Genomic DNA, 27822 nt, shown 5'->3' with positions numbered 1-27822 from the left:
GAGGTGGTCGTTAACAACGCGTTGCATAAAGGTGACAGGCAAACATGTCAAAGATAGACAAAATGAGTATCCTGGGGGTGAGGAGTTTCGGGATCGAGGACAAAGACAAACAAGTCATCACTTTCTTCAGCCCTCTCACCGTGCTGGTCGGACCCAACGGAGCTGGGAAAACGACCATCATTGAGTGCCTGAAGTATGCCACAGCAGGCGAACTTCCCCCTGGACACAAAGGAGGCGATTTCGTTCACGACCCAAAGGACGTCCATGAGACGGACGTGCGTGCCCAGATCAGGCTGGTGTTCACAGACATGAAAGGCGAGAAGGTGGCCATCCAGCGCTCCATGTCCTGCACCCAGAAGGTCAAGAGCCTCCAGTTCCAAACCCAGGAGTGCATCCTCACCAAGGTCAAGGACGGTAAGAAGGTGACCCTGTCGTCCAAGTGTGCAGAGCTGGAGATGATCTCTGCTCTGGGTGTGTCCAAGCCGGTGCTCAACCATGTCATCTTCTGCCACCAAGAGGAGTCCAACTGGCCGCTCAGTGAGAGCAAAGCTCTTAAAGGAAAGTTTGACGCAATCTTCGCCGCCACAAAGTACACCAAGGCGTTGGACGCGATGCGTCAGCTGCGTCTCAAACAGGCCCAGGCGGTCAAAGAGTGCCAGATTGAGTTGCGCTACCTGAAACAGAACAAGGAGAAAGCCCAGCAGATCAGAGACATGCTGTCCTCCAAGGAGATGGAACTGGCAGTGTCCAAAGACCGCGTCCAACAGATAGACAGCCAGATAGAACCACTGGAGAGACAAACGGACAACATCCATCGGGACCTGGGCACGGTGATGAAATTGGACAATGACATCAAGGCTCTAGAGAGCAGGAAGAAACAGATGGAGCAAGACAACAAAGAGCTGGAGAAGACCATGGAACAAGTGTTCGAGGGTTCAGACGACCAGTTGCAGGACGTGTATCAGAACCACCAGAAGACAGTGAGGGAGAAAGAGAAGAGGCTGACGGATAGTGAGAAGGAGCTGGAGAGAGCCAACCGGGAATGCCAGAGACTCAACAGAGTCAAGTCTGACCTCCTGGTAGAACAAGGCCGTCTACAGTTGGAGGCTGACCGCCATGCTCAGAACATCAAGATTCGTGACTCTCAGGTGCGCTCACTGTCGTCCTCTCTGGAATTGGAGGGTTATGACCAGACCCCGTTCACTGAGCAGCAGCTGCAGAGCTTCCATCACAATGTGACTGACAGACTGGAGCAAGAGAGAGAGACGGCCAAGCAAGTTGTGTTGGACCTGCAGGAGAAAGAGCAGCAGAAGCAGCAGTCGGTTGATGAGATGAGAGACAAGAAGACGGGCCTGGAGAGAACGGTGGAGCTGAAAAGAGACCTGCAGGGGAGAAAACAGCAGGAGCTGAGGAACCTTAAGGCAGAACTCCAGAGACTAGAGGGTTCCTCCAGCAGACTGCACAAACTGGACAGCAAGCTGGACAAGGCAGAGCAGGACTTGCAGAGCGTGCTGCAGAGCTCCAATGTGGATGGGCTGAAGGCTGAGGTGGTGGATTTCCAGAGAGAGAGAGCGGAGCTGGACCACACACAGCGGCAGCTGGACCAAGAGATGGCGATGCTCAACACACACACCACAGCACACACACAGATGGACATGCTGAAGAAAGACAAGACAGAGAAGGAGGAGCAGGTGCGTAAAATCAAGTCTCGCCACGGTGACGATCTGGTGTCTCTTCTGGGTCACTTCCCCAACAAGAGAGAGCTGGAGGACTGGATCTACGCGAAGTCAAAAGAGATAAACAGTTCCAGGGACACGCTGACCAGACTCAATAAAGAACTGGCGACCAGCGAACAGAACAAGAGTCACCTCTCCAGCGAGCTGCACAGGAAGGAGCAGCAGTTAACCAGTGATCAAGAGAAGTTCTTCAACGTGTGTGGCAGTCAAGATCTGGACCATGACCTGGGGAAACTACAGGAGGAGCTGGAGAAGACCTGTAAGCAAAGAGCCATGTTGGCGGGCGCCACAGCGGTCTACACCCAGTTCATCAGCCAGCTGACGGAGGACAGGGAGGACAGGGAGCCCTGTTGCCCCGTGTGTCAACGGACCTTCCAGTCTGAGGCGGAGCTGCAGGACGTCGTCAACGATACACAGTCCAAACTGAGGCTGGTACCCGACAAGCTGAAGAACACAGAGCAGGACCTGAGGAGGAAGGAGAAGAAGAGAGACGACATGATGGCGCTCAAGCCTGTCAGGCAGTGCATAGTAGCGCTGCAGGACAGGGAGTTGCCTGGGCTGAGGAACCACCTCCAGACCGCCAACAGAGACATCGAGAGGCTGAAGGGAGCCGGGGAGGAGCAGGAGAGCCTGCTGTCCACCCTGGTGTCCGAGATGGAGACGGCCACGGCATGTCTGCAGGACATCTCGCTCATGGACAGATACTTGATGGACCTGAAGGAGGTGGAGAGAAAGATGGCTCAGCAGGCAGCCAAGCTGCAGGGAGTGGACCTCAACAGAACCATCCAACAAGTCAGCCAGGAGAAACAAGAGACCCAGCGCAGACTGGACACTACGTCAAATAATATTGAGCTGAAGCGTAAGCTGATCCAGGACCAGCAGGACCAGATCCAGGCGTTGAGGAGCTCCGCAAACGAGGCGCGGGCGGAGAAGCTACAGCTCGGCAACGACCAGCAGAAACAGCAGCAGCTGCAGGAGCAGAGCACGGAGTTCACTACCGAGATCCAGACCAACACCAGGGAGATCAGGGAGGCGAGGGAGCAGCTGTCGCCCATGTCTGCCGCTCTGGAGAAGCTACAGCAGGAGAAACAGGAGCTGGTGGAGCGCAGGAGACAGAAGCACGAGGAAGGACATGAGAAGATCATCGCCATTAAAGACAAACTGAAGACTATCACGGCTTTGGAAAGAGACGTTGCCAAGTACATTGAAGAAGGCAAGGAGCAGTATAAAGAACAAAAGGGGTGTGAGCTTCAGGAAACAAACACACATCTCCACGGGGCTGAGAAACAGAGGGAACGGATCAACAAGGAAATGGGAAACCTGCGTCAGGACATTGACACTCAGAAGATCCAAGAGCGCTGGCTTCAGGACAACATGACCCTGAGGAAGCGCATGGAAGAGCTGAAGCAGGTGACGGTTAAACGCCAGGCACTGATGAAGGACATGGGCAATATGGAAGTCATGCAAATCCAAAAAGAGCGTTGCGAAGTGGATCGCAAAATAGAGGACCTGAAAAGGAACCGCAGCATGACACTGGGTCGCCAGCACGGCTTTGAAGATGAGATGCTCCGCTACAAGAAGGAGTTGCGAGAAGAGCAATATGACAAAGCTGATGAACTCTACAGAGACAAGATGATCATCATGAGAACTACAGAGCTGGTCGGCAAGGACTTAGACCTCTACTACAAAGCCCTCGATCAAAGCATCATGAAATTCCACAGCGCAAAGATGGATGAGATCAACAAGACTATCAGGGACCTGTGGCGCAGCATCTACAGGGGTCAAGACATCGAGTATGTGGAGATCAGGTCTGACGTGGATGAGAACGCGTCCGCCGAGGTGAGGAGGAGGGTGTACCACTACAGGGTGGTGATGGTGAAGGGAGACACAGCTTCAGACATGAGGGGGCGCTGCAGCGCCGGGCAGAAAGTGCTGGCGTCCCTGATTATTCGCCTGGCCCTGGCGGAGACCTTCTGCCTGAACTGTGGAATCTTGGCGCTGGACGAGCCCACGACAAACCTGGACCGCGAGAACATCGAGTCACTGGCCAGCGCCCTCATAGAGATCATCAAGAGCCGCTCCTGCCAGCGCAACTTCCAGCTGCTCATCATCACCCACGATGAGGACTTTGTGGAGCTGCTGGGCAGGTCCAGCTACGTGGAGCACTTCTACCGGATCCGCAAGAACCAGGACCAAAACTCGGAAATCAACAAGTGTAGCTTGAAAAGTTTTGATGAGAATCATAGACAAGTCTAATCAATCACAGCAACGTACATGTTTAGCGAGTGCTGTGTGCTTGTTTGGAGTGGCACAAGTGAGTCGTCCCCAAATGTGCAATCCCTTTAAGGACCCACCGACTACCAAATAACATGTGGTTATTCGGGATGCACTGGAGAGAACTCAATTTCATTCACAACCAGTCAACCAACCAACCAGCAATCCAAACAACCAGCCAGAGAGCAAACCAGTCAACCAACCACCCAGACATCAAGTAGTAGCTTTCCAAAGCTTTCCAATTGACTAACCAGTCTACTAGCTAACATCTGACAACAGTCTACCATACAATGTACATAATGATAATGATAATCATTGCTGCCAAGCGGAACTTAGCACCGTCCCAAATACATAATAACAAGGGAACCAGGAGACCTGGTACTGCCAGACTCCTAGTGGTTGAAATCTGAATGGCCGGACTTCGCATGACGTGTCATGCAAAGTCACGTCATGCGAGGTCCCTTCTATGCCCATGTATGGACGAAAGGGGGACAAAAGGTGGACAGACATTTATGCCCATGTATGGACGAAATAGGGACAAAGCCTCATGTAGGCCGACCCTCTGGGTCTGGCAATAATCTGGGGGGTCCTTGACACAAAAATGTTTGAGAACCACTGGTTTAAACAGGCTAGGAGGCAAGCCCAAATAAGCAACTATGCACTTTAGAAACAAGCCCAACAAACTGCAACCCGCAACTACTAATCTTTACAAGCGACCTTAAAGAAAAGTCACTTACAATAAGCACACATGGCAACAATGACTAAGGAGGGAAGAGAGGAAAGTGGAGAGAGTAGAGGTGGAGGTAGAGCAGTCAGCTCCAACCTACAGAGCCAAAGAACTACAGTATGAGAGTAGTAGTAGTTCCCACACAATGCGTTTTGGGTTGTGGACCCATTCCATTTTTACCAAAAATGTTTTATTATAAAATATTATTATTTAAATCAAAACAATCCCATGCGCCGAGTGGGAAGTCAGTGGGATCGGCGATTGTCCAGAATATTTAACATGCAAATCCCCATATATGGAGCACCATGATGTCATCGATATGATGTCATAGACTGGCCTGGACTCCATATTTGGGCATGGCTGACACGGAACCCCATATATGGGCATAAAAGGGACACAGACAGACAGACAGACGTGTACAATGGGTACTCAGACAATCGTGTGCATATCACAGCATATCCGTGGTAATTATATTGGCATACCTAACAATAGATGCCAAAATATCATATAAGTCAAAAGTCCCTAAAAAGCCAATATTAATTACTTCCTGTAAACAAAAATGTGATGGCATAGATACACTTTCATGACTATAAATGAATCTAGATTAAATCCACCTGTTTGATTCCCATAGCTGCACGTTCTTCAAACACAGTTGATTTTAATTACGAAGCTACTCTGTTTTGAATCTCATTCAAGATGACATCCAGACAGTGTATTACTAATTTTAAACTTAATCTGCACACTAAAATATGTATCTGAGAACATTATAGGTTAGAAGTAAGCCACGTAGTAGCAAACGTGCTTAACTGGTCGTCTCTCTCACTTGTAAACAAACACTAGCCCTGTTGCACATGGCTGCATTGATTGAGATTCCAACGTCCCATAGCCTGAAGGCCTGGGACTTTCTGATTGGTTGAGACGACTTTTCAGACTTGAAACTTCAAAATAAAATGACCGAAAATGTCATTGCACTGGATCTTATGTACATTTTGAGGCCAATACTTTACAATTTTTAAGTAAGTAATTTTAAAAAATATTTGATCACAGGCCTTTTACAATGTGGTATTTCTACTTTAATAATAATAATAGTAAAGACTCACCTTGTCATACTGCTCAAAGATCGTGTTGAACTCTTTTCTGGGCATCTTCACTCCCTGTGAAAGACAGCAGAGATGGAGAGAAGGTGAACGAGAGGAGAGAGTAATCATACACGTATTAAATAGCGATTAAAAAAGAAAGACAGAGCGAGAAAGTGCTATTTTGTGTTCAAGTAATTGTTTAACAGCTCTATATTCTGATAGTAATCATTGCTGTACATTTTCATGTCAGGACACCAATTTCCTCCATGAGAGAACTCATACAAGTGGAATCGGAAATGAACAAATCCAATTGGAACACTTTCAAATTTAAGCTGATTAATAATCTTTGTGGAGTTCTATTAATGTCCTACTTGGATAAAATTGGTTTGGACACACCCGTTACTGAACAAACGCTATATATAGCAATGATTACTATCAGAATACAGAGCTTTAACTTTTTAACCAAAAACTAAACAAAAAAACACTTGGGTAAGACTTGGGTAAGACGGCATATTAAGGTTGGGTCAATAATGCATTATAAGCACTTTTATAATGCATTATAATGTGCTTATAATAAGTCTGGCAGGGAATGAGTTAATGACCTACTTCATCATACAAGAGTGTCACAAAAATAGAGAGAGAGAGAGAGAGAGAGAGAGAGAGAGAGAGAGAGAGAGAGAGAGAGAGAGAGAGAGAGAGAGAGAGAGAGAGAGAGAGAGAGAGAGAGAGAGAGAGAGAGAGAGAGAGAGAGAGAGAGTCAGTCAGTATTGTGAGTAGTGAGATGGTGGTCTCGTCCCACCTGGAAGCGGACCAGGAAGTTCTCCTCATCAGGTAGGAGCCTGCATGGTAGACATGGAACAACACGACCAATGTTTATATCAACCATGTTCCTATTTATCGGTATAACGATGAATTCAGATTTTTTTTGGGGCTATTCAAAAAATTGCAGATATACAAGCTCATAGCGCGGCATGCTATAAGCTTGTTGATCTGCCATTTTTTGGAAAAATCGAGGAGAATCGTGGGTATTTCAATATATGTATTCTTAAAGCGAACATTTGTGACTCAAATCTTTGCTTCTGAGGATTCTACAAATGTCTTCTAAAAAACAGTTTAAAAAAAAATGTATGTTGCTATAATATTAGTGGTTCTCTGTCTGGACCCCCATCTCAAAATATTTTGTTGCAGGGACCCCCAGAAGTTGTAACAGAGTTAAAAATGTTCGCTTTAAAACAATATATATTCAAAGATTTGCACAAATTTTCACGACGCAGATCTACAAGTTCATGAGCTTGTATATCTGCTATTTTTGAATAGCCAAATAAATCTTAAAATGACACACAGATGCGTTCCCGGTCTTAAAGGGTTAAATGGGTGGTGTTTTTTTGTCTTTGATGTGTAAATGTGTGTTGAGGATCGCTGGTTTGAGCGTCACAGCACCAACCTGGCCATCTCTGAGAGACACAGCTTCCCATCGTTGTTGGAGTCAAAGATCTTGAGCTGAAAGACACACAACACAACATTAGTAATAAAGACAGCCAGAGTATCAGTAGTACCAACAGTAGCTCTAATATATCGTTGCTGTCGCGCTGAAACCTCTTATGTCCAAGAGGTGGATTTCTTCCACTCCTGACACCACACAACTTTATTTACCAGTTGTTTTCTGAGTGTTGGAGAAAAGGCAGATTTGGCTGTTCAAACACAGACTTTGTTAATTTGTTGTTGATGAAAATGCCAAATAACATGAGTATTGTTTTCCATGTTATTTGAATCTCCCATCATTTAAAATCATCCTGTTGGCCTGTCTTTAAAAGTAGAATGGGATCGTACCGTCGCCAATGTGTATTCGTCCAGTTTGTTCTCGTCGTATGGCCTCTTAGACTTCAGCAGCAGGTCCTTGAGAAAGTTCTGGAAATGACAGCAACAGCCAGGAATTAGTCAGATTCCTAACATTAACGATCAGAGCCCGACCAATTATCAATGATTATTTGACTGCCTTGATGACGTCGGTATCGGCAATTATGCATTTTCTAAAATAGCCGATCTACAAGCTTTTAAATCTACGTTTCTTATTTCTATTGATCAGAATGTTTTTTTAAATATACCCCTGTCGGGTCTATATAAGATTATATGAGCAGAGCCATGAAGTATTATGAGTTTGATCTCCATCTAGATTGGAATCACTTGCAGACGGATCTGAAGCTTAAGGACTTGATCATGCTTAGGTCTTTAAACGAGACTACAACTCGTTCAAAATGCGGCAGCCAGAGTTTTAACTAAAACTAAGATGAGGGAACACATTACTCCAGTTTTAGCTTCACTACATTGGCTCCCGGTTGTTTTTAGGATCGATTTTAAAATTATTTTGCTTGTTTATAAGGCTCTTAACGGTCTGGCACCCTCCTACCTCTATGACCTCCTCCCCAGATACGTCCCAAACCGTCCCCTCAGGTCTTCTAGTGCAGGCCTACTTGAAGTGCCTGAAATGTCATATAGAAAATACGGCGAAGCAGCATTCTGCTTCTACGGCCCGACGGCCTGGAATAAGCTTCCTTTGCACCTAAGACAGGCACCCTCTGTAGACAGTTTTAAAGCACAGCTCAAGACTCATTTATTCACTCTTGCTTTTAGTTGATTCTGTTTCTTCTGAATCTCTGTGCTGTTGTTTCTGTCTTTATCGTTGCCTGACCCACTGCCTTTTATCTTTAGCTTTTATCTCTTGCCACTGTACTTTGCCACTGCTCTATTGTTTTAATTGTTTTGCTTGATCCGCTGCCTCTTATTTTGTAACCATTACTTCTTGCCATTGCTCTTTTTGCCATTTGCTCTATTATTGCCATTGCTCTAATGTTTTTTGCTTTTACCCTGTGTGTTTTCATTTTTTCTTTCGTTTTCTGTAAAGCACTTTGACCTGCATTTATGTCATGAAAGGTGCTATATAAATAAAGTTTATTATTATTATTATTATTAAAAGGTTCTGATGTTAGACTCCATCGGAAAGTGCACCTGCTTCCGTACTTAAACGTTTTTTATTTGAATTCCTGAAGTGCACTTTGACAATGATATAAATAATATTGAAGCACTGACATTATGCACAGCAGCAAGAGTCAGCTGCACACACACACTGAGTCAGCGCGCCTCCGTCATGGACAATAACTATTATCACGTGTGCGTGTGAACACGTGTTCAGCATTCCCCTAGCGTAGCTTCCTGGTTGCTGTGTGGGGGGGAACAACAAAAGCCAGGTCCGCGCATTGCATCAAAGCCCCGCCTCGCGCCTCCTCCCCCTCGTGCCACCTCGTATCAAAGCCCCGCCTAGCGCCTACTCCTCCTCGCGCCGCCTCGTATCAAAGCCCCGCCTCGCGCCTCCTCCTCGCGAGCCTCGCGTAAAAAAAAGAAAAAAAGAAAAGCCCCGCCTCGCACCAAAGCCCCGCGCTTAAAAGCAAGCGCTCCTCTTTCAATTTCCCCGGAATGCCAATTTCCCTGTGACATATATACATGTGTGTGTGTGTGTGTGTGTGCGTGCGTGCGTGCGTGCGTGCGTGCGTGTGTTTCATTTAATTTTCATTCACGAGGAGCATATGGTCAGTGCAATAGCTGGCTGTGCCAGTAGGCTCCCTGCTAATTAATTATTTCCTTTCTCTCTTACAAAGTCCACATGTGTTTGAAAGGCTTTTAATGTGCACACACAACACGAACAAGCCCCATTCCTCAGCCAGCAGGCAGCAGCTATAGGCATAACAAATGCTAATGTGCTCATACGATTACTAAAGAACCCAGCACCAGGTGGTCTAACGTGTGAAGTCGTGTCGGCTTGGGGGAGAGGGGGAGACCGGTCGATGTAACCGTAAATTCATGTTAGTGAAACCCCTGCGCCTCCAGAGTTCTCGCCAGTTACTTTCTAAAGGCTTTTCATTTGTGTCCAAGCAGATACAATTCCCTCTTGCACTCTGATGCTGTGTTCATACTGGCAGCTACGAGAGATACAAAACTACAAAGCGACGTGGCATATCTGTCGCCGAGTCACTGTTCAAGTGTTGATCAACACGCTCGTTGACGTCATCAAGCATGCGTTCGATGAGCGAGAAAAATACAGTAGAAATAGGGCAATGTTAAAAGGGTGGCATTTGTTCTTCAACGTAGTGCAAATGTGCGTGCAAAGTGTCACCGCAATCGGGCGCTGCGTTCATGATTTGTGGCATTTTGTTAAAAACGGCCCACTCCTGCAAACTTTAGATGTCAATGTTAGCCAATCAGGATGGAATATGAAAAATTAAAAAGATCCATCTTGATCACATGACTATAGAGATCATGTGTACTGATTTGCGTGAAATTTGGATAAATTCTGAAGGCTTAATATCAAAGAATTGGCTGCGATCAAGTCAACAGTGCCAGAGATTAGCTGTACACAAAATGACAGAATGACGGACGGACGGACGGACGGACGGTAAAACATACTCTCGCCATGCCTTTCGGCCTGGCGGAGACAATAAAGCCTGGGGATAAAAAGTACATGGAACTATAGCAGACGGACATAATTAGTTTCCCCCCATTACAAGCAGGAATTGTGTGGAGAGAGAAGGTGAGTGGAAATGGCTCACACTTGATGGTTGTTGTTTTGTAGCTTTGTAGCTGCAGTTGAAGCCAGCTAAACTTGGATTGTAGCTTTGTAGATTTTGTAGCAGCTATAAACGCTGCAAACGTACAACGGCATCACGTTGTATCTTCATGTCGCTGGCTTCCATTGAAAATGAATGGTAGCCTATGTACGTAGTTACTTTTTATCTGCATGACACTGCTTCCTGTCATCACAGTTTGTACATGACACAGACAAGAAGCGCCTGCTGCCCAAAACTAAAAGGTTTCTCGAGCGAGCCCATAAGTACTTGTACTAATGTTTCACACATTGTCGCTCTTCACCCCACCCCTCGGGATAAGTCTCCCAGCCCAGAAATGGCTTCCTCCAGCACACCCCGGCCTGCTAGACCGGTGGTTCCCAAACACTGGGTCGAGACCCATCTTTGTGTCACAGACCCATTTTTAATGGGTTGTGAGTTTTCTTTCCTTTTCTTCATTTCCTACATTAACTCATTCAGTGCCAGGCTTTTTCAAGCTTGTTGATCCCTGTGCCATGAAAAAGGCTATTATTTTACCTTTTCAATTGGTCACAGAATGTTTGTCTTCAGTGTGATTGATCCCCTGATGGTTGCTAATCACTGAGTCACTTCAGGTGTGGTTTCACAAATTTCAACGAGGTCATTGTGACCTCGTTGACATTTGTTTTTGATGTTTGAAAGTGCCATGCCACACTCATAAATACAGGGTTTACAATGGTAGGAAAAATGTTTTTTTTTTCTCCGTTTCCTTTTTAACATTGAAGTGGATGGAGCAATAAGTTTTTGAAAATCGTTTTCTCCTAGTTCCTTTGAGATAAAAATTAAAAAAAAATAACAAAAAAAAATATATATATATTTTGAAAAAAAAAATGTTTTTTTAGGAGACGTCAAAAGACGTCATTGGCACAATTAACCAACTGAAAACAGCCGTCAAAAGACGTCATTGGCATTGAATGAGTTAAAAAAGATAATCGTTGCTGTCCGGCAGAAACCAGCTAACTCCATTATGACGCTTTTGCATTTTTTTCCATAACCGTCTTCCGTCATCATTCACTCATTCACTTCCGTTATCATTGTTTCCCTTCCATTAACACAACCACAACATATCACTGTCACTAACCACACAAGCCACAACGTGCGCGATTAATTGACAGGTGCCGTAGGCTACTTTTCATTGATCACCACACATTTGCCTCCTCGGAGCATAATTAATTGCGAACAGCACAAACTGACAACATTTCGGGTACACCATTTTGTTCCCCCAAAATATTGAACCAATGAAAAGCATTACAAAGCGCTTCTGACAAAACCAGCTAACTCCATTGTATCCTCAAATGTTCTGCTAAACCAGCGAAGTCCACCGGAGTTAGCTGGTTTTGCTGACTCCAGGCACCACCCCATTTTGACCTCCAAACTCATTGTGAGCTTGGAGGTCAATAGACCATATTCACACGGCGGCCATATTGGAATTTAACATTGAAAGTGCCGCCACCCGGGGTGGCTACTTTCATTGACTTCATAGAAACATGGCCGCTGTGTGAATATGGTCTATTCAGCTGTTCTTATCAATGGTGAACAAAACCTCCTAACTCCACATTTTTTCATTTCCTCCTGCCGGACAGCAGAGATATATAAAAAGTTCAGAGTTTGTGTATGCACCAAGCAGCAACACTGCCCCCATGGAAAGATGCCACGTTTGTACCTTCAGGATAAGGCCCGTGCAATAGGGCAAGTGAAGCTGGTGTTCCGTTATGCAGAGTGACAGCATTATTTGGTCTCAGCCCTGGTACCATTTCCAAACTTAGGACAAAGTTCTGTGAGACTCGTAAAGTCAAAGGAAGACAACACAACACAAGTAGACCTGCTATTTTTGAAAAATCGTGAAAATGTGTGCAAATCTTTATACATTTTTAAAGCGAACATTTGTAACTCAAATCTTTGCTTCTGGGGGGGTCCCTGGAACTAAATATTTTAATGTATATTCAAATTTTCCCACGATTTAAAAAAACAATGCAGATCTACAAGCTCATAGCGCGATTGAATGGGTTAACCAATCTTTTGAGAGCTCTCCTAGTGCGACGGGTTTTGAGCTTATAGATCGGCTATTTTTGCTACTTTTGTGTGACATAGGCTGGCGAAAAAAGTTAAAATACGGAGAGACAGTATTTGCAATGTGGCCCTCTGGAGTGAGTGTGGAAGTGTAATGGCCCTCTCCATCATCACAGTTGCCAACCCCTGATCTAAGTACTGAATCAAGCAACTTAAAAACTGTCTGGGGTGCACGCAAAAGCCCGGGTAGACCTTAAAATGACCCCAAACATTTTTGAAAGTCAAATCTCCCTTTAAGCCCTATTTCATATATAGCGAAAATAGCCGATCTACAAGCTCACAACGTGTCACAGTGCGACGCTTCGTGAGATTGTAGATCTGCTATTTTCACTATATTTAAGCAACATTTAAGAAAACTTGAGTATTTAATTGAGTATATAGTCCCCCACTGCCCAGGGGTTAGAGAAGCGGAGTAGTATAGCTCAATTGGCTGCCGGTTGAGGTACCTGGCCAGATGGCACACACACACAAAGGGCAAAATAGCAGCTGCCAAACAGAGGGTTTTCACAGAGAAGATCAGATGCCAGCTCCTGCCCTCTGGCACACGTAGAAAACGTAAACTCTCCACTTTCGAACCAACAACTTTTTGGCAGGACTCCTTTTATCTTCATCATTCACAAAGTCACTGATATATGTTGGCTCTGTAAGCCAGACAGAGCTGTGCCAGAAGCATTAGACGGTATATCGAATAAGCAGAAATGCTAATGTTTTCAGATCAATCACTGGAGACAAACTCTTTTTGTGTTGTCCCCTTTAGCTTAATGACTCACCAGCTACAGATCCACAGTCTGCTTCAGAATAGAATAGAATACTGTAGAATAGAATAGAATAGAATAGAATATTTACTCCCCACAGCCCACACATGCTTGCTTTTAGCCGCACTGCGATAAACCACTTGAACCCTAATTCTGCAAAAATAGCTGCTCTACAAGCATGTAGCATGTCGGCTATTTTCATCAAAGGTTGTGGTGTAGAGGGGGACAAAATGGTGGACCTCGAAATAAGTATAGGTTTATGAAATATCAAGAAATTGTTCAGAGAGGATGTTCCATGAGTCTATATGATAGGAGAAGGACATCGATATATTGGCAAGAATACATTTTCGAGAAAGTATAATATAGGTGAAAATATATTTTCGTGTGGCGAAAATACTGTATACCCAAAACATTGTAAAAATATCAAAATAATGTATATTTTCACTGTTACCTTAGAATATACTTAACTGGTGGTTAAGTATATTCTAAGGGAACAGTGAAAATATTAATTATTTTCCATATTCTGAGGGGAAAAATTTGCCAAAAATAGCCGACCTACAAGCTCACAATGCTGTGAGCTTGTAGATCGGTTATTTTTTGGGCGAAGACATTCGGTGTTGACGGAAAAAGGCGGTCAAAGTAGGCTTCTGTTGTAACTCAAGTCCAGTTCTTTAAGGCTACGGGGGTTTAAGTGGTTACTGTAGCAGTGCCAGCTTACATGTTTACAGAGGTGACTCTTGATGCTGATTAAGACATAGTGTCGTATAACAGCTTGGCTCACTGTCCTGGCTCCCGAAACGCTGTTTAATAACTTTCCTTTAACCCATTAAGACCGGGAACGCATCTGTGTCATTTTAAGATTTATTTGGCTATTTTTTTGAAAAATCGTGGAAAATGTGTGCAAATCTTTGAATATATATTTTAAAGCAAACATTTTTAACTCAAATCTTTGCTTCTGGGGATTCTACAAATGTCTTCTAAATCCTAACAGTTTTTTTTTGGAAAAAAAATGATGTTCCTATATCAGTGGTTTTCAACATTTTTCATATCAAGGACCCCCAAAATGATATGTATTTGGCCGCGGACCCCCATCTCAAACTATGTTGTTCCAGGGACCCCCCAGAAGCAAAGATTTGAGTTATAAAATATATATATATATTCAAAGATTTGCAAAAAAAGATCTACAAGCTCATGGCACGGCACTATGAGCTTGCAGACCTTTTTTTGAATAGCCAAAGAAATCTAAAGATGACACACTGCGTTCCCGGTCTTAATGGGATAATAAAAAAAGCTCAGATTCAACGGCCAAATGCGGCTGTGTGTGTCCGGTACCTACTGTCCTTGAGCAAGACACTGACCATCTCTCTATTATGTTTTCCAATCCCTCATTTGGACTTGGCAACGTGCAGTGTTGCACACAACCAATGCCATGCATTGTGAGCTTGCAGATCTGCACATTTTGGGGGCACGCAACAAAGTAGCAAGCTTGACACTACGCTTAATTTAAATGACTCCATTGCACCAGGGTTTTCAAACCTTCTCATGTCAAGATCCCCCAAAATGATATGCATTTGGCCCCATCTCAAAATATATTGTTCCAGGGACCCCCCAGAAGCAAAGATTTGAGTAAAAAATGTTCGCTTTAAAAATATATATATATTCAAAGGTTTGCACAAATGTTCACGATTTAAACAAAAATAGCAGATCTACAAGCTCATAGCGCGGCACTTGGTGCCCCCCCTGGAACCCCTCAAGGACCCCTGGACCATTGGACTAAACAACATGTGGCGTGGCTTCCCTGTGGATCTCTGAGGTCATATATTGATGTCATATTGCTGACCTCCTCCCTTTTCCACACCGATTCGCCGAGGCTCTATTCACAGCAGCCATATTATGAAGACATCCACAGGTGTTACCAATGATACTAATGAAGGCTCTGTTCCATTTAGTGTAGAACAGTGGTTTCCACGACCCCCATAACTCTGAGAGTGTACAAATGGAACCAAATGGACCCTTACGGGTCCATTTGGTTCCATTTGTACACTCTCAGAGTTACACACCTGTAAGGGGCCATTTGGAAGGCCATGAGGGTCCCTGGACCCCAACTGTAGACCCACTGGTGTAACAGAGTGTTTCCAGTGGGCCAACATGCACAATATCAGCACCCTGACTCTGTTTGACCAGAATGGAACAGAGCCTTCATTAGTATCATTGGTAACACCTGTGAATGTCTTCATAATATGGCTGCTGTGAATAGAGCCTATAGCCGATCGGTTCCAAACAACAGCCCACCAGCCCTGAAATGATGTTCATGACGCAACTGTTCACGTGCCCTTTGAGCAAGGCACAGAACGCCTACAGTATCTGCTCATTGATTCAGGAATAAGACTCCTAAATGCCGAAAAATAGCTGATCTACAAGTAGATCAGCTATTTTCGGCCAAGGTAAATAGGGGGTGCATTTCTCCTTTCCGACATGTCGCCTTTCCGACGTTGACGAACCCTATACCTAACCCTAACCCTAACCGCACGCGGAAGCCACTAGTCGGAGTGGTGAGATGTCGGAATGGAGAGTGAACACCGTAAATAGGCTCTATGCAAAGCAGCCATATTGGAAAGAAATTGGGCCTCTTCTTACTTCTATCACAGGTGTTACCAATGATACTAATGAAGGCTCTGTTCCATTCTGGTCAGGGTGCTGATATCGTGCATGTTGGCTCACTAGAAACACTCCATTTTGGTTCCCAAATGGCCCCTTATGGTGGGTGTGTAACTCTGAGAGTGTACAAATGGAACCAAATGGACCCGTAAGGGTCCATTTGGTTCCATTTGTACACTATCAGAGTTATGGGGGTCCTTGAAAATAAGACAACCACTATGCCACACTAAATGGAACAGAGCCTTCATTAGTATCATTGGTGAACACCTGTGAAGGACGTAAGGAAGGGGCCCAATTCATTCCCAATATGGCTGCTGTGCATAGAGCCTATTGGTGTAGAGGGGGGAAAGAAGGAGTGGAGCAAGCATAGAGCCCTGGGGGACCCCAGTCGACAAAGTATAATAGGGTTTAAGTGGCGACAGTCACATAATTCCTGTCACTTTGTCACTGCCAGGACAACAGCACAAACCACCACCTGGAGATGAAGGCAGCGTGCAGCCCCAGATTAAAAAAATCACCTGCCAACGTACAAGCTTTACGCAGGCATCAGCACTTTTTTTTTAAATGTGCTTTGCATATTATTTCCAGACAGACTTTAGGAGGGTCAGTGCTGTTTTGCATGGGTCTGACCATGCACGATTTTATGGTCGTCCTCCCCATCGTCGTGAGTGCAGTGGTATAAAGTAACTTACTTATGTACACGTTTGAGGTATTTTTGCTTTAGTGGAGCATTTCCAATTTTCTATACTTTTACTTCTACTCAAGTACAGCTCAGAGGAAAATATTGTATTTTTACTCCACTACAATTATTTGAAAGCTTGAGTTACTTCGTAGATTTAGATTTTTATTACTAAACATACATTAACCACTTAAGCTCTCTATATATTTTGGCTACTTGAAAATAGCAGATCTACAAGCTCACAACGTGTTGCATTGCGACACGTTGTGAGCTTGTAGATCGGCTATTTTCAAAAAATGTTTATAGGCTACATATTGAAAACTTGAAATGGGACATTCTGCATAATGAGTAGGCCTACTTTCGACTTCGGTACTTTAAGTGCATTTTGATGCCAATACTTTTGTAAATTTGGAATTCCGGACTTCTACTTGTAATGGAGTATTTCTACATTGCAGTATTGATACTTTTACTTAAGTACGACATTTGAGTACTTTTTCCACCACTGCGTGTGAGTGCCTTCCAGCAGCCTGCCTGCATGCACCTGTTGGGAGTTTCCATTACATGCAAATTGCATGTCGGGGTGATGCGCTTATTGCGTGTTAACCACTGGCAACGTGCCGTGACTGTTTTTGGGACGACGCCATTATAGGCAAACCTCACCGAGTTCACTGGAGTTTATCTGCCTCGATATATTTAGGAATATTTGTTTAACCCATTAAGACCTGAGGCCGATTCTTCAAATGCCTTCTAAATAAGTAGTTCTCAAACTTTTTCGTGCCGAGGACCCCCAAAATGATACGTATCTGACCCAGTATCAGAAAATGTTTTGTGTCAAAATGATTTGACAACACTTTCACGATTTTTCCATAAAAATCTAAATATATATAGATTTACAAGCTTGCCGTGCGGCACGAAGCAACGTGCTGTGAGGTTGTAGATCTGCTATTTTTGTGAATCACTGTTCATTATACTATGATAATGCTGTGGTGACATCAACTCGGACTGCGAAGAATCTGGGTGTGACCCTGGACGATCAATTGTCGTTCTCGGCAAACATCGCATCAGTGACACGGTCCTGCAGATTCCTCCTCTACAACATCAGGAGGATTCGTCCCTTCCTCACGGAGAAGGCAGCCCAGGTGCTCATCCAGGCTCTTGTCATCTCCCGCCTGGACTACTGCAACTCCCTCCTCGCTGGTGCTCCGGCAATCTCGGAACCCAGAGACACACTAAAAAGGAAAAACAGCGACCTCTGCTGTTCTTCCTCCTGAGTGTGACTCTGGGACAATGGCGACGCAGCACATGTGCGCAAGGAAACGGGGTTTAATTCTGCCTTCACCGCTCCACTTCCGGTGGTGAGCTTGCGTTTTCATTCCGACTAGATAACATTTCTACACGGAACACTAACACCACTTCTCCCAGAGAACATGGATGGTTTTGGTTATAAGCCCACTTGTTTCTATGATGAAAGAGTAAGTTCAAATGTGAATATCTTTCCGTGGTTGTCTGCTCCGCGGACGCTATTGTGAAATTAGTTTCGGTTTAAGTTTCGAGTCGGGAAGGATGACGGACACGTGAATCCCGCCCACTACATTTGATTGGATAAAGCGCGGCCTCTGAAGCCACGCCCACTCCCACACAGTGTGTACACGTTCTGACGAACCTTCAAGACAGATTCCAACGCAGTGCAGAATCTGTTCTTGAGAGATTAGTGCTCCGGCATCTGCAATCAGACCTTTGGAGCTTGTTCAGAAAGCTGCGGCTCGTCTGGTGTTCAACCGCCCCAAGTTCTCCCACACAACCATCCTTCTCCGTTCTCTACACTGGCTCCCCGTAGCGGCTCGCATCCAGTTTAAAACCCTGGTGCTAGCCTATAGGGCAGTGAAAGGAACAGCTCCTTCTTACCTCCGGGCTATGGTCGATGCCTACACCCCTGCCCGACCACTTCGGTCTGCCACCTCGGGGCGACTGACTGCCTCGTCACTCAAGGGTCCTTCTGGGTGATCCACACGGTCACGACTTTTTTCTGTTCTGGCCCCACAGTGGTGGAATGGACTTCCCACTGATGTCAGGACAGCAGAGTCACTGCCCATCTTTCGCCGCAGGCTGAAAACCCACCTCTTCAGGAAACACTACCCTTCCTCTTTGCCTGGCCTACTTGTTGTTAACTAGTTGTATGAACGCTTGTTTTATTGTTGTATTGTTTATTGGATCTTGTTTAGTCGATACAATTATTTGTTTTAAGCTCCTGCTCATTTGATTTAGCTATTTTGTCTCATCTGTTTAAGGAAATAGGTAGCTGATATATTGCACTTTTACCTTAGCGCTAGGTATACTCTTGGTTGCTTGTTTTTGCAGAAAAGGCACTTAAAACCTCTGGTGATTAGTAGTTTTCGTTCCCTACCTATGTTGAATGCACTTATTGCAAGTCGCTTTGGATAAAAGCGTCTGCTAAATGACTGTAATGTAATGTATACTAGTAATAGACACAGAATTAACACCAGACATGTGGTGATGGGTCGATTTACAGTGCCTAAGCCCAGAACTAATGCAATGAAGAATACAGTCATGTACGGGGCAATGACTTTTTTGCACTCTCTAGTATGTGTCGCAGAAATTGCGGGTAAAAGGCATGAAAGTGTTTCTACAATGGCAGTATTGATACTTTAACTTAAGTAACAAAGGTGAGTACATTTCCCACCACTGCTTCTCACCTTCAGCTCGTCTGCCTCGATGTAGCCGCTGTGGTCAGCATCGTAACTTCTCCAGGCCTGCAGGTCAGAGAACAACAAAGATATCAACGCTGGCTCTGATGAAATATAATCATTTCTTCACCACTTGAACCCCACCATCCATATTCTGGAGGGAACATTAGGCAAATTGTGAGCTTGTAGATTGGCTATTTTTGGCAAAGAGATTTGGGGATTTTCACCGGTGCCTTACCCATTATTCCTGAACTTCTTTGCAATTTTTCTTTACTATTTAAAAAAAAACATTTTCAAATAGTTCAACTAAACGATCTACAGTACATCGACACGTTGTGAGCTTGTAGATTGGCTATTTGAACTATTTGAAAATGTTTTTGAAAATAGGAAAAAACAAATGGCAAAGAAATTTAAGGATGATGGGTAAGGCACTGGCAAAAATATGGCCCTTGGTGTAGAGGGAAAAAAAGCGGTCCAAGTACAGAGCCAACCCAGGTCAAATATCTGTGAACATTTTTATTTTGTTTTTGTTCTCTTTGATATAATATATATATATAATAATATAATTATTTAAATATAAATAGGAAACAACAAAAATGTTATTTTGTGTATACCATACACATGTGTCCGCAACCCACAAATGGGTCCTGACCCATTGTTTGGGAAACATTGTTCTGGAGGGTTTAGGTGGTTAGTGGTAATCATAATCACAGTAGGCTAATCATACGTTCTGTGACTGAAACATTGTTCATCTATTCACCTCAGCATTGTCGTACATGTTAGCTCACAGGTTTAAGTTTGTGTAAATGCATACAGCCCATGGTTGTAAATACTGGTGTGCAATTGGTTTATTTCACAAAGGGTTAAAAAATACAGTCACATTTAAACTTGTGGAGGAAGGGAACCGTACCAGCATAAATTCTGTGCAGGACTTCAGCTGTTGCCGGAAAAACACCAGGAAATTCTCGTCTGTGGGCAAAATCTGGACCAACTGTGGACGAGAGGCACAAAATAACAGACAGATCAGTGGTCATAACACTCTGATACCCTGTGCTAACACTCTGTGCTGATACTACTGAAACCAACTAACCCAAACCTCTATCAAAGTATAATTGTGCTTTAAGTATATGAAGTGAAAAATCTGATTCTAGAGTAGAGTTTCAATGCACAGATTATTTATTTTTGTCTCCGCCAGGCCAAAAGGCATGGCGAGAGAGTATGTTTTACCCCCTGTCCGTCCGTGTGTCCGTCCGTGTGTCCGTGTGTCCTGTCCGTCCGTTAGCACCTTGATGCCAATTCAGAATGCTGGCCCAATTGTTTTAGATTGGCCTGTTATAGCGCCACTAGGAGGCCGATATGTGCAAAACACATTTATTGATACTACTCCAACAGATTTTGTCCAAACATCACACAAATCGGTACACAGTATCTCTAGTCATGTGATCAACACGGATCTGTCCGATTTCCCATATTCCATCCTGATTGCCTAAGATTGGCTTCCAAAGTTTGCAGGATTGGTCCGTTTTGAACAAAATGCCTCAAATCATGAACGCAGCTTGCGATTTCCGTGAAATTTCACACGCACATTTCTATTAGGCCGAGGAAGAAATGCCTTTTCACATTGGCCTGTTATAGCGCCACCAGCAGGTCTAATTTTGCAAAAAAAAACAATTTTTGAATGCAGTGTCCGATTGCAGTGAAAAGCCCTTGAACAAATGGCACCCTTTTCACATTGGCCTATTATAGCGCCACCAGGAGGCCACAATAACGTACCTGACCTGGCGGAGACCTGTGCTCCGAGGAGCACTTTTTCTAGTTTGGATATTATACTGTTTAGACTGATGATAGGTTTTTGGTTTACCTATGATCCTAGATTACTATTTCTATGCATTTCATGTATTACCTCGTGTTTACCTTGCTTACTATACAGTACATCGCTCTGTATTAAGAGCGTCTGCTAAATGCCTAAATTGTAAATTGTTACTAAACAATACCGGCGCCATCCATACACAACTGTAGCTGTTTTTGCAGAGAAAAAAATAACGCAGAAACGCGATTGTCCTCAAAAAGGTTTTTCGGCGAGTTTTGTCGGGTAGTGTTTTGTCCGGAGCAGAATCGATATGTTATCAAGCTCCATTCCCCTGTACTGCTGCTGCTGCTGCTGTTGTTGTTCAGCTGTAGTCATTACAAAGCCATTCAGCCCCGGCATAATGCAACCAACCATTCCCCCAGCCAATGTATCTGCTGACACTTTGCGCTTGCAAATGCCTCCCTATTCATTTCCACAGTCTATCAAACCCCCCGGCCTCAATAATATGAACGGGGGGGGCCTCCACCTCCGGGGGGCCATTCCGCTCCCACAGCCCCCGTTATATAGCCTGTTTTAACCCATTAATACCGGGACACGCATCTGTGTCACTTAAAATTTCTTTGGGCTATTGTCAAAAATAGCAGATCTGCAAGCTAGATCTGCTATTTTTGAAAAATCGTGAACATTTGTGCAAATCTTTGAATATACTGTATATTATTTTTTAAAAGCGATCATTTTTTTACTCAATTGTTTGCCTCTGGGATTCTACAAATGTCCTCTAAATCTTAACAGTTTTTTGTTTTTACACCTATTTTGCTATGATATCAGTGGTTCTCAGACTATTTCAAGTCAAGGACCCCCAATATTATATGTATTTGGCCGCGGACCCCCATCTCAAAATATGCTGTTCCAGGGACCCCCAGATGCAAAGATTTGAGTTAAAAAATTTTGCTTTAAAAATATATATATATTCAAAGATTTGCATACATTTTCACGATAAAAAAAAAGGCAGATCTACAAGCTTGTGTGTCTGCTACTTTTGAATAGCCCAAAGTATAAAATATTAAATATTAAATAAATAATGGTTTAAGTGGTGCAGATGCGTTCCCGGTTTGAACGGGTTAATACTTAACTCCGGGCTTTCGTGGCGTCTCGGCGACGGCGGTGAATGACACGCGATTTATTCCCAGGTTCCGGTGGGAGACATTTTATTGAACTGCTGTCCGACCTTGGCTACCTTCTCACTTTGCCGGACCTGATGTATATATATCGTCGCTGTCGGGCAGAAACCTCTTATCTCCCTCCATGTGTGTTTTCGTAAATTAACGCCCTATACTTGATCTCACTACAGTGTCACGCAACGGCGGCAAAAATAACAGATCTACAAGCTCGAGACGCAGCGCGAAGCAGCGCGATTTGAGCTTGTCGATCTGCGATATTTGACGTTTTTGTATTTGAATCCTGAAAAGTAACAGTTTTGGACATATGAGGTTTCCGCCCAACAGAGGGAATATGTATATACAGAGTTTTTTTTCTGAGGGCTTGAACTGCCCAGACATTAATGGTGGTGTATGTGCTCATGTTTTGTTAAGACACGTGTTAACCCATTTAGACCGGAAACGCATCTGTGTCATTTATTCTTTGGGCTATAAAAAAAAAAAATGCAGATATACAAGCTTTTATATATTTTTTTAAATCGTGAGTAGGCTTATATATATATATATATATATATATAGAGAGAGATTTTTTTTTACTCAAATCTTTGCTTCTGGTGGGGGTCCCTGGAACACTATATTTTGAGATGGAGGGGTCCGCGGCCAAATACATATACATTTGGGGGGTCCTTGACATGAGAAGGTTTGAGAACCACTGATATATAGTAACATACGTCTAAAAAAAATAATTTTAGGATTTAGAATACATTTGTAGAATCCCCCAGAAGCAAAGATTTGAGTTACAAATGTTGGCTTTAAAAAATATATTATTCAAAGACTTGCACGCATTTTCGGAATTTAAAAAAAAATAGCAGATCTACAAGCTCATAGCGCGGCACTCGGTGCCGCGCTATGAGCTTGTATATCTGCTATTTTTTAATAGCCAAAGAAATCTAAAATGACACACAAGATGTGTTCCTTGTTCCCGTTCTTAATGGGTTAAATAGCTTGAGCTTGAGGGGTCTTCCTGTCTCTCCATACTAGTAAACAGAAATTACATTTTCAAGGTCGGGATGCCAATTTCATCCAATCAGGTGGGTTACGGGATAAACAAGTGAAGTGATGAAACGAAAAATAAATACAAAACAAAATGAATAAAGAAAAAGAGCAGACACAATTGGAACTGGAACACTATAAAATGTATGCTGATAAATGGGTTCTCTCTTCTTTTCTTTTTTTTGCTGGAATGAACAGTAAACCTTCCAAGGCCTTTCTGATGTGTTGTTTGTTTGTGTGATTTATTTAGCGCTATACTGTATGTAGCAGGGTTTTAGGAGACTCTGCAAGTCTCCTACCGGAGACATCAAATTATTGGCCCAGGCAAAAAAACAAAAAAAAATCTCCATGAATTCAAGGCTTCACGGGGCGTTTAATTCATAGAAAATACGTCATTTTTCGGGTGAACTACTCCTTTAAGGCTTATGTGTACCCGTATATGCATGAAACAGTAAAAGTGTTCGTTTAACTCAGATTAGATTAACACAGAACTACAAGGAACTGCAGCTGGGAAATTAGAGTATCTGTTATGATAAGCAATCTTTGCCATGGTAGTTATCGATGTTTATATATGTTTATATAATCATTTCGCCTCTTTCTTTCTGGACTGGACTGGTTGTTGGACGTCAGAGCTTTAATAGAGCAACCATGTGTTGACAGGCCAGTTTAGTTTTGTATCGTTTCAGTGTAGTTTCAGCGTAAAGATAATTTATTTGTTGATATCATACTGTTTAGACTGATGCTACAGTAGGTTCTTGGTTATAGATAACTGACTGTCTCTGCATTTGATGTATGTGTTTACCTTGCTTACTGTAAATCGCTCTGGATTAAGAGCGTCTGCTAAATGCCTAAATTGTAAATTGCAACTACACAAGCCTCAACAAATGGTGATTGTATTGTTCCCATGCATGTGCAAGAACTCATTTGTCTGTCTTCTCATATAAAGGCGGCAAACCTTTGGAACTCTTTGCCTACAGATCTAAAACTAGAGACAGATGTAATTTGTTTAACAGAGGACTCAAGTCTCAAATCAGGGTTGAAATCAAATCAACTGTGCTCACATGCATAGTATCTGACTGGTTTATTGGAATGATAATGTTTAATTTTGTTTCACAAGTTAAAGGTAGGGTAAGTGATTTTCTTTGGTTAAAATAAGTGTTCAATAGCTTTATATTCTGATAGTTCTCATTGCTATAGAGTGTTTGTTCAGTTGTCTCCTTTTCTCTCCAGCTCTTAATAAAACAGAAAATGCATTTTCGTTTCAGTTTCAGTTTCATATCCAAATGTTATCCAATCAGGACAGAGAACTCAATCAGGATATAGATCGAACAAGTGAAATTGGAAGTGATGACACTAAGAAATGAGTAGGCAAAATTGGAACTGGAACACTATAGAAATTAAGCTGAAAAATGGGTACTTTCTCCTGATTGGCTGAGAATTTGACACCTACCGAAAAATGTATTTTGTGTTTATTAAAGAGCTGGAGAGACGGGGAGACTCCTGTTACTGAACAAACACTCTATAGCAATGATTACTATCAGAATATAGTGCTAAATACTTTTTGTTTTAACCAAAAAAATATCACTTACCCTACCTTTAATTGTATACAAAATAAAGGTAAAACTAGCGGAAATTGCTTATCTACAAGCTTACAACGCATCGCGTGGTCCCCAAGTAGCTAAGTCCCCAAGTAGTCCCAGGGGCGCGCCGTCGAGTTTGTACCACCAGGTCCCTGGGCCGCGGGCTGTCTCCCAACCTAATGTCCACCAAGGGGTGCTTAATTGTGGGTCTGTACCGCCTGGTGCGCCGGGTGCACCTGGGTGACCCCCGGAGGTGTCCGTCCGGTGGGTAGCCCCTGGCCGGGCAGAGGCCTCGCAGGGGATCCCTTGGAGGCGAGAGGCCGTTAAGTTTTTCTCTGCTTGTCGTTCTGCGTTTTTCGACGTAAAACGTGAGATGACGTGGGTGGCCGGCAGCCCCCCCCCCTCTTCTTCTAACCTTTCTTTCCTCTATGGAAATTAAGATACGATGGGAATGGGAACTACGCACCGCAACGAATTTCACCCACTTCTTTACTTCTGTAAACCTGCGATGTGATAAAGCTGATTCTGATTCTACGCAAGCAGGAGACTCCTGACCTGTGGGCTGTGGAAGCCAGAGTTATACACTGTCAAATGTGTATTTATTCTACTTGTATTCAACCATGTAGAACATAGTCTAAATGAATTCTCTCTCACCAAAGTACTGATTTAATGGAAATGAGGGCTTGCCCCTCAACTGCCCTCCCGAGTATAAATAAAGGCTGATGAGGAAATAAATTTGACTGCAGCCGTCAATCCAACAGCTGATGACTTCCCCCACAGACTTGCCAAATTCTACCTTTTCTCTCTGTGTCAGCATAATAATCTGTCCTAAGTGATACTTTACATGGACGTCCTTAACGTAACCGGTCAGCATTATTATAGATTGTGCTGTCACTTAGTATAGCCTGTTCATATCTATCACCATTTAGTGAGAGAGCATCTCTGGGTATAAAGAGGTATCAAAGACGACACCTCAGTAGGCTTGGGCCCAGGGGGAGATACCATTTTCCCCTTCCTAATAGGCTCTGCAAAGCAGCCATATTGGAAAGAAATTGGGCCTCTTCTTACTTCCTTCACAGGTGTTATCAATGATACTAATGAAGGCTCTGTTCCATTCTGGTCAGGGTGCTGATATCGTGCATGTTGGCTCACTAGAAACACTCCATTTTGGTTCCCAAATGGCCCCTTATGGTGGGTGTGTAACTCTGAGAGTGTACAAATGGAACCAAATGGACCCGTAAGGCCATTTGGTTCCATTTGTACACTCTCAGAGTTATGGGGGTCCTTGAAAATAAGACAACCACTATGCCACACTAAATGGAACAGAGCCTTCATTAGTATCATTGGTGAACACCTGTGAAGGAAGTATGGAAGGGGCCCAATTCATTCCCAATATGGCTGCTGTGCATAGAGCCTATTCTTCTGCCTACACATACGTCATGTCCTAGTATCAGCGAATAGGGGAAAGGAATCAACTTTCAAGTCACGCGATGCCTTTGTTTTACTCAAGTAACATTTTGAACACAGGCCTTTTACTTGTAACAGAGTATTTTCATATTGTGGGTATTGCTACTTTTACTGAAGTCAAATATCTGAGTACTTCTTCCACAACTGGCCACGTGGTTATGGAACCGCTGCTTCCAAAGGCTACGTACTGCAGTAGCAACTGTAAACCACTGAATGGAACGCAGACGAGCAGAAACTCCAATGTTCGCTCTCAGTACACAGAGAAATCCCTTAGTTTTAGTTACCCGCCATTTGTGTAACACTAAAATTCATTCTAGTCGTCTGTTTTTGCGACACCACTTGTAACACGGAGTCATAAACTGTATTTATTGTCTCCACCAGGCCGAAAGGCCGTCCGTGTGTGTGTGTGTGTGTGTGTGTGTGTGTGTGTGTGTGTGTGTGTGTGTGTGTGTGTGTGTGTGTGTGTGTGTGTGTTCCCGTCCGTCCGTGTGTCATTCTGTCATTCTGTGTACAGCTAATCTCCGGCACCGTTAGCTTGATTGCAGCGAAACTGTGCACACACACTCCCTGGATGGCAGAGCAGAACCTCTGGCCCAAATGTTTCACATGGGCCTGTTATAGCGCCACCAGGAGGCCGCTTTTTGCAAAACACATTTTTTTTACAGTACAGTACAGTACAGATTTTATCCAAACATCAGTACACAGTATCTCTATAGTCATGTGATCAACACGGATCTGTCCGATTTTCCATATTCCATCCTGATTGGCTAGGGTTGGCTTCCAAAGTTTGCAGGATTGGTCCATTTTGAACAAAATGCCTCAAATCATGAACGCAGCTTGCGATTTCCGTGAGATTTCACACGCACATTCCCATTATTCCGAGGAAGAAATTCCACTTGATTTTTTAAAAATCAGCCTCATGGTGGCGCTATAAAAGGCCGATTTGCGTTTTTAACTATAACTGCACCGATCTGTGTGAAACTTTGCACAGACACTCCCTAGAGGCCAAGGAAAAACATCTGCCCTGCATTTTTCACATTTGCCTTTTATAGCACCACCAGGAGGCCGACTTATGTAAAACACATTTTTGGATATTAAGCCTTCAGATTGTATCCACATTTCACGCAAATCGGTACACATGATCTCTATAGTCATGTGATCAAGATGGATCTGTTTAATTTTTCATATTCCATCCTGATTGACATCTAAAGTTTTTGCAGGAGTGGCCCGTTTTGAGCAAAATGCCACAAATCATGAATGCAGCGTCCGGTTGCGGTGACACTTTGCACACACATTCACACTACGTTGAAGAACAAATGCCACCCTTTTAGCATTGCCCTATTATAGGGCCACCAGGAGGGCAATTTTTGCAACACTTTTATTTTTTATATTACTCCTACAAATTTGTCCAAACATC

At 43.6% G+C, this 27822-nt stretch overlaps 2 protein-coding genes across 2 annotated transcripts in view; one reads left to right on the top strand and one right to left on the bottom strand.

The window, feature by feature from the left end:
* Positions 1-27822, bottom strand: part of calb1 (calbindin 1) — a 55849-nt gene that overhangs the window by 8521 nt on the left and 19506 nt on the right. The window contains exons 4-9 of the mRNA XM_084053195.1: positions 20249-20329; positions 19348-19404; positions 7647-7724; positions 7261-7316; positions 6616-6655; positions 5838-5891 (exon numbers count right to left, since the gene is read on the bottom strand). Of these exons, the coding sequence (XP_083909321.1) occupies positions 5838-5891; positions 6616-6655; positions 7261-7316; positions 7647-7724; positions 19348-19404; positions 20249-20329 (366 nt within the window). The remainder of the gene's footprint in view (positions 1-5837; positions 5892-6615; positions 6656-7260; positions 7317-7646; positions 7725-19347; positions 19405-20248; positions 20330-27822) is intronic.
* LOC311038870 (DNA repair protein RAD50-like) lies at positions 45-3992 on the top strand (the record flags this gene model as incomplete). The annotated part of the gene is made up of 1 exon (XM_084048489.1): positions 45-3992. The coding sequence occupies one exon, from the start codon at positions 45-47 to the stop codon at positions 3990-3992; it is 3948 nt and encodes a 1315-aa protein (XP_083904615.1).

The sequence above is a fragment of the Gymnoscopelus microlampas genome (genome assembly GCF_963454915.1).
Source record: "Gymnoscopelus microlampas genome assembly, chromosome: 3".
NCBI classification, from domain to species: domain Eukaryota; kingdom Metazoa; phylum Chordata; class Actinopteri; order Myctophiformes; family Myctophidae; genus Gymnoscopelus; species Gymnoscopelus microlampas.
This window is presented reverse-complemented; position numbering and strand designations above follow the sequence as displayed.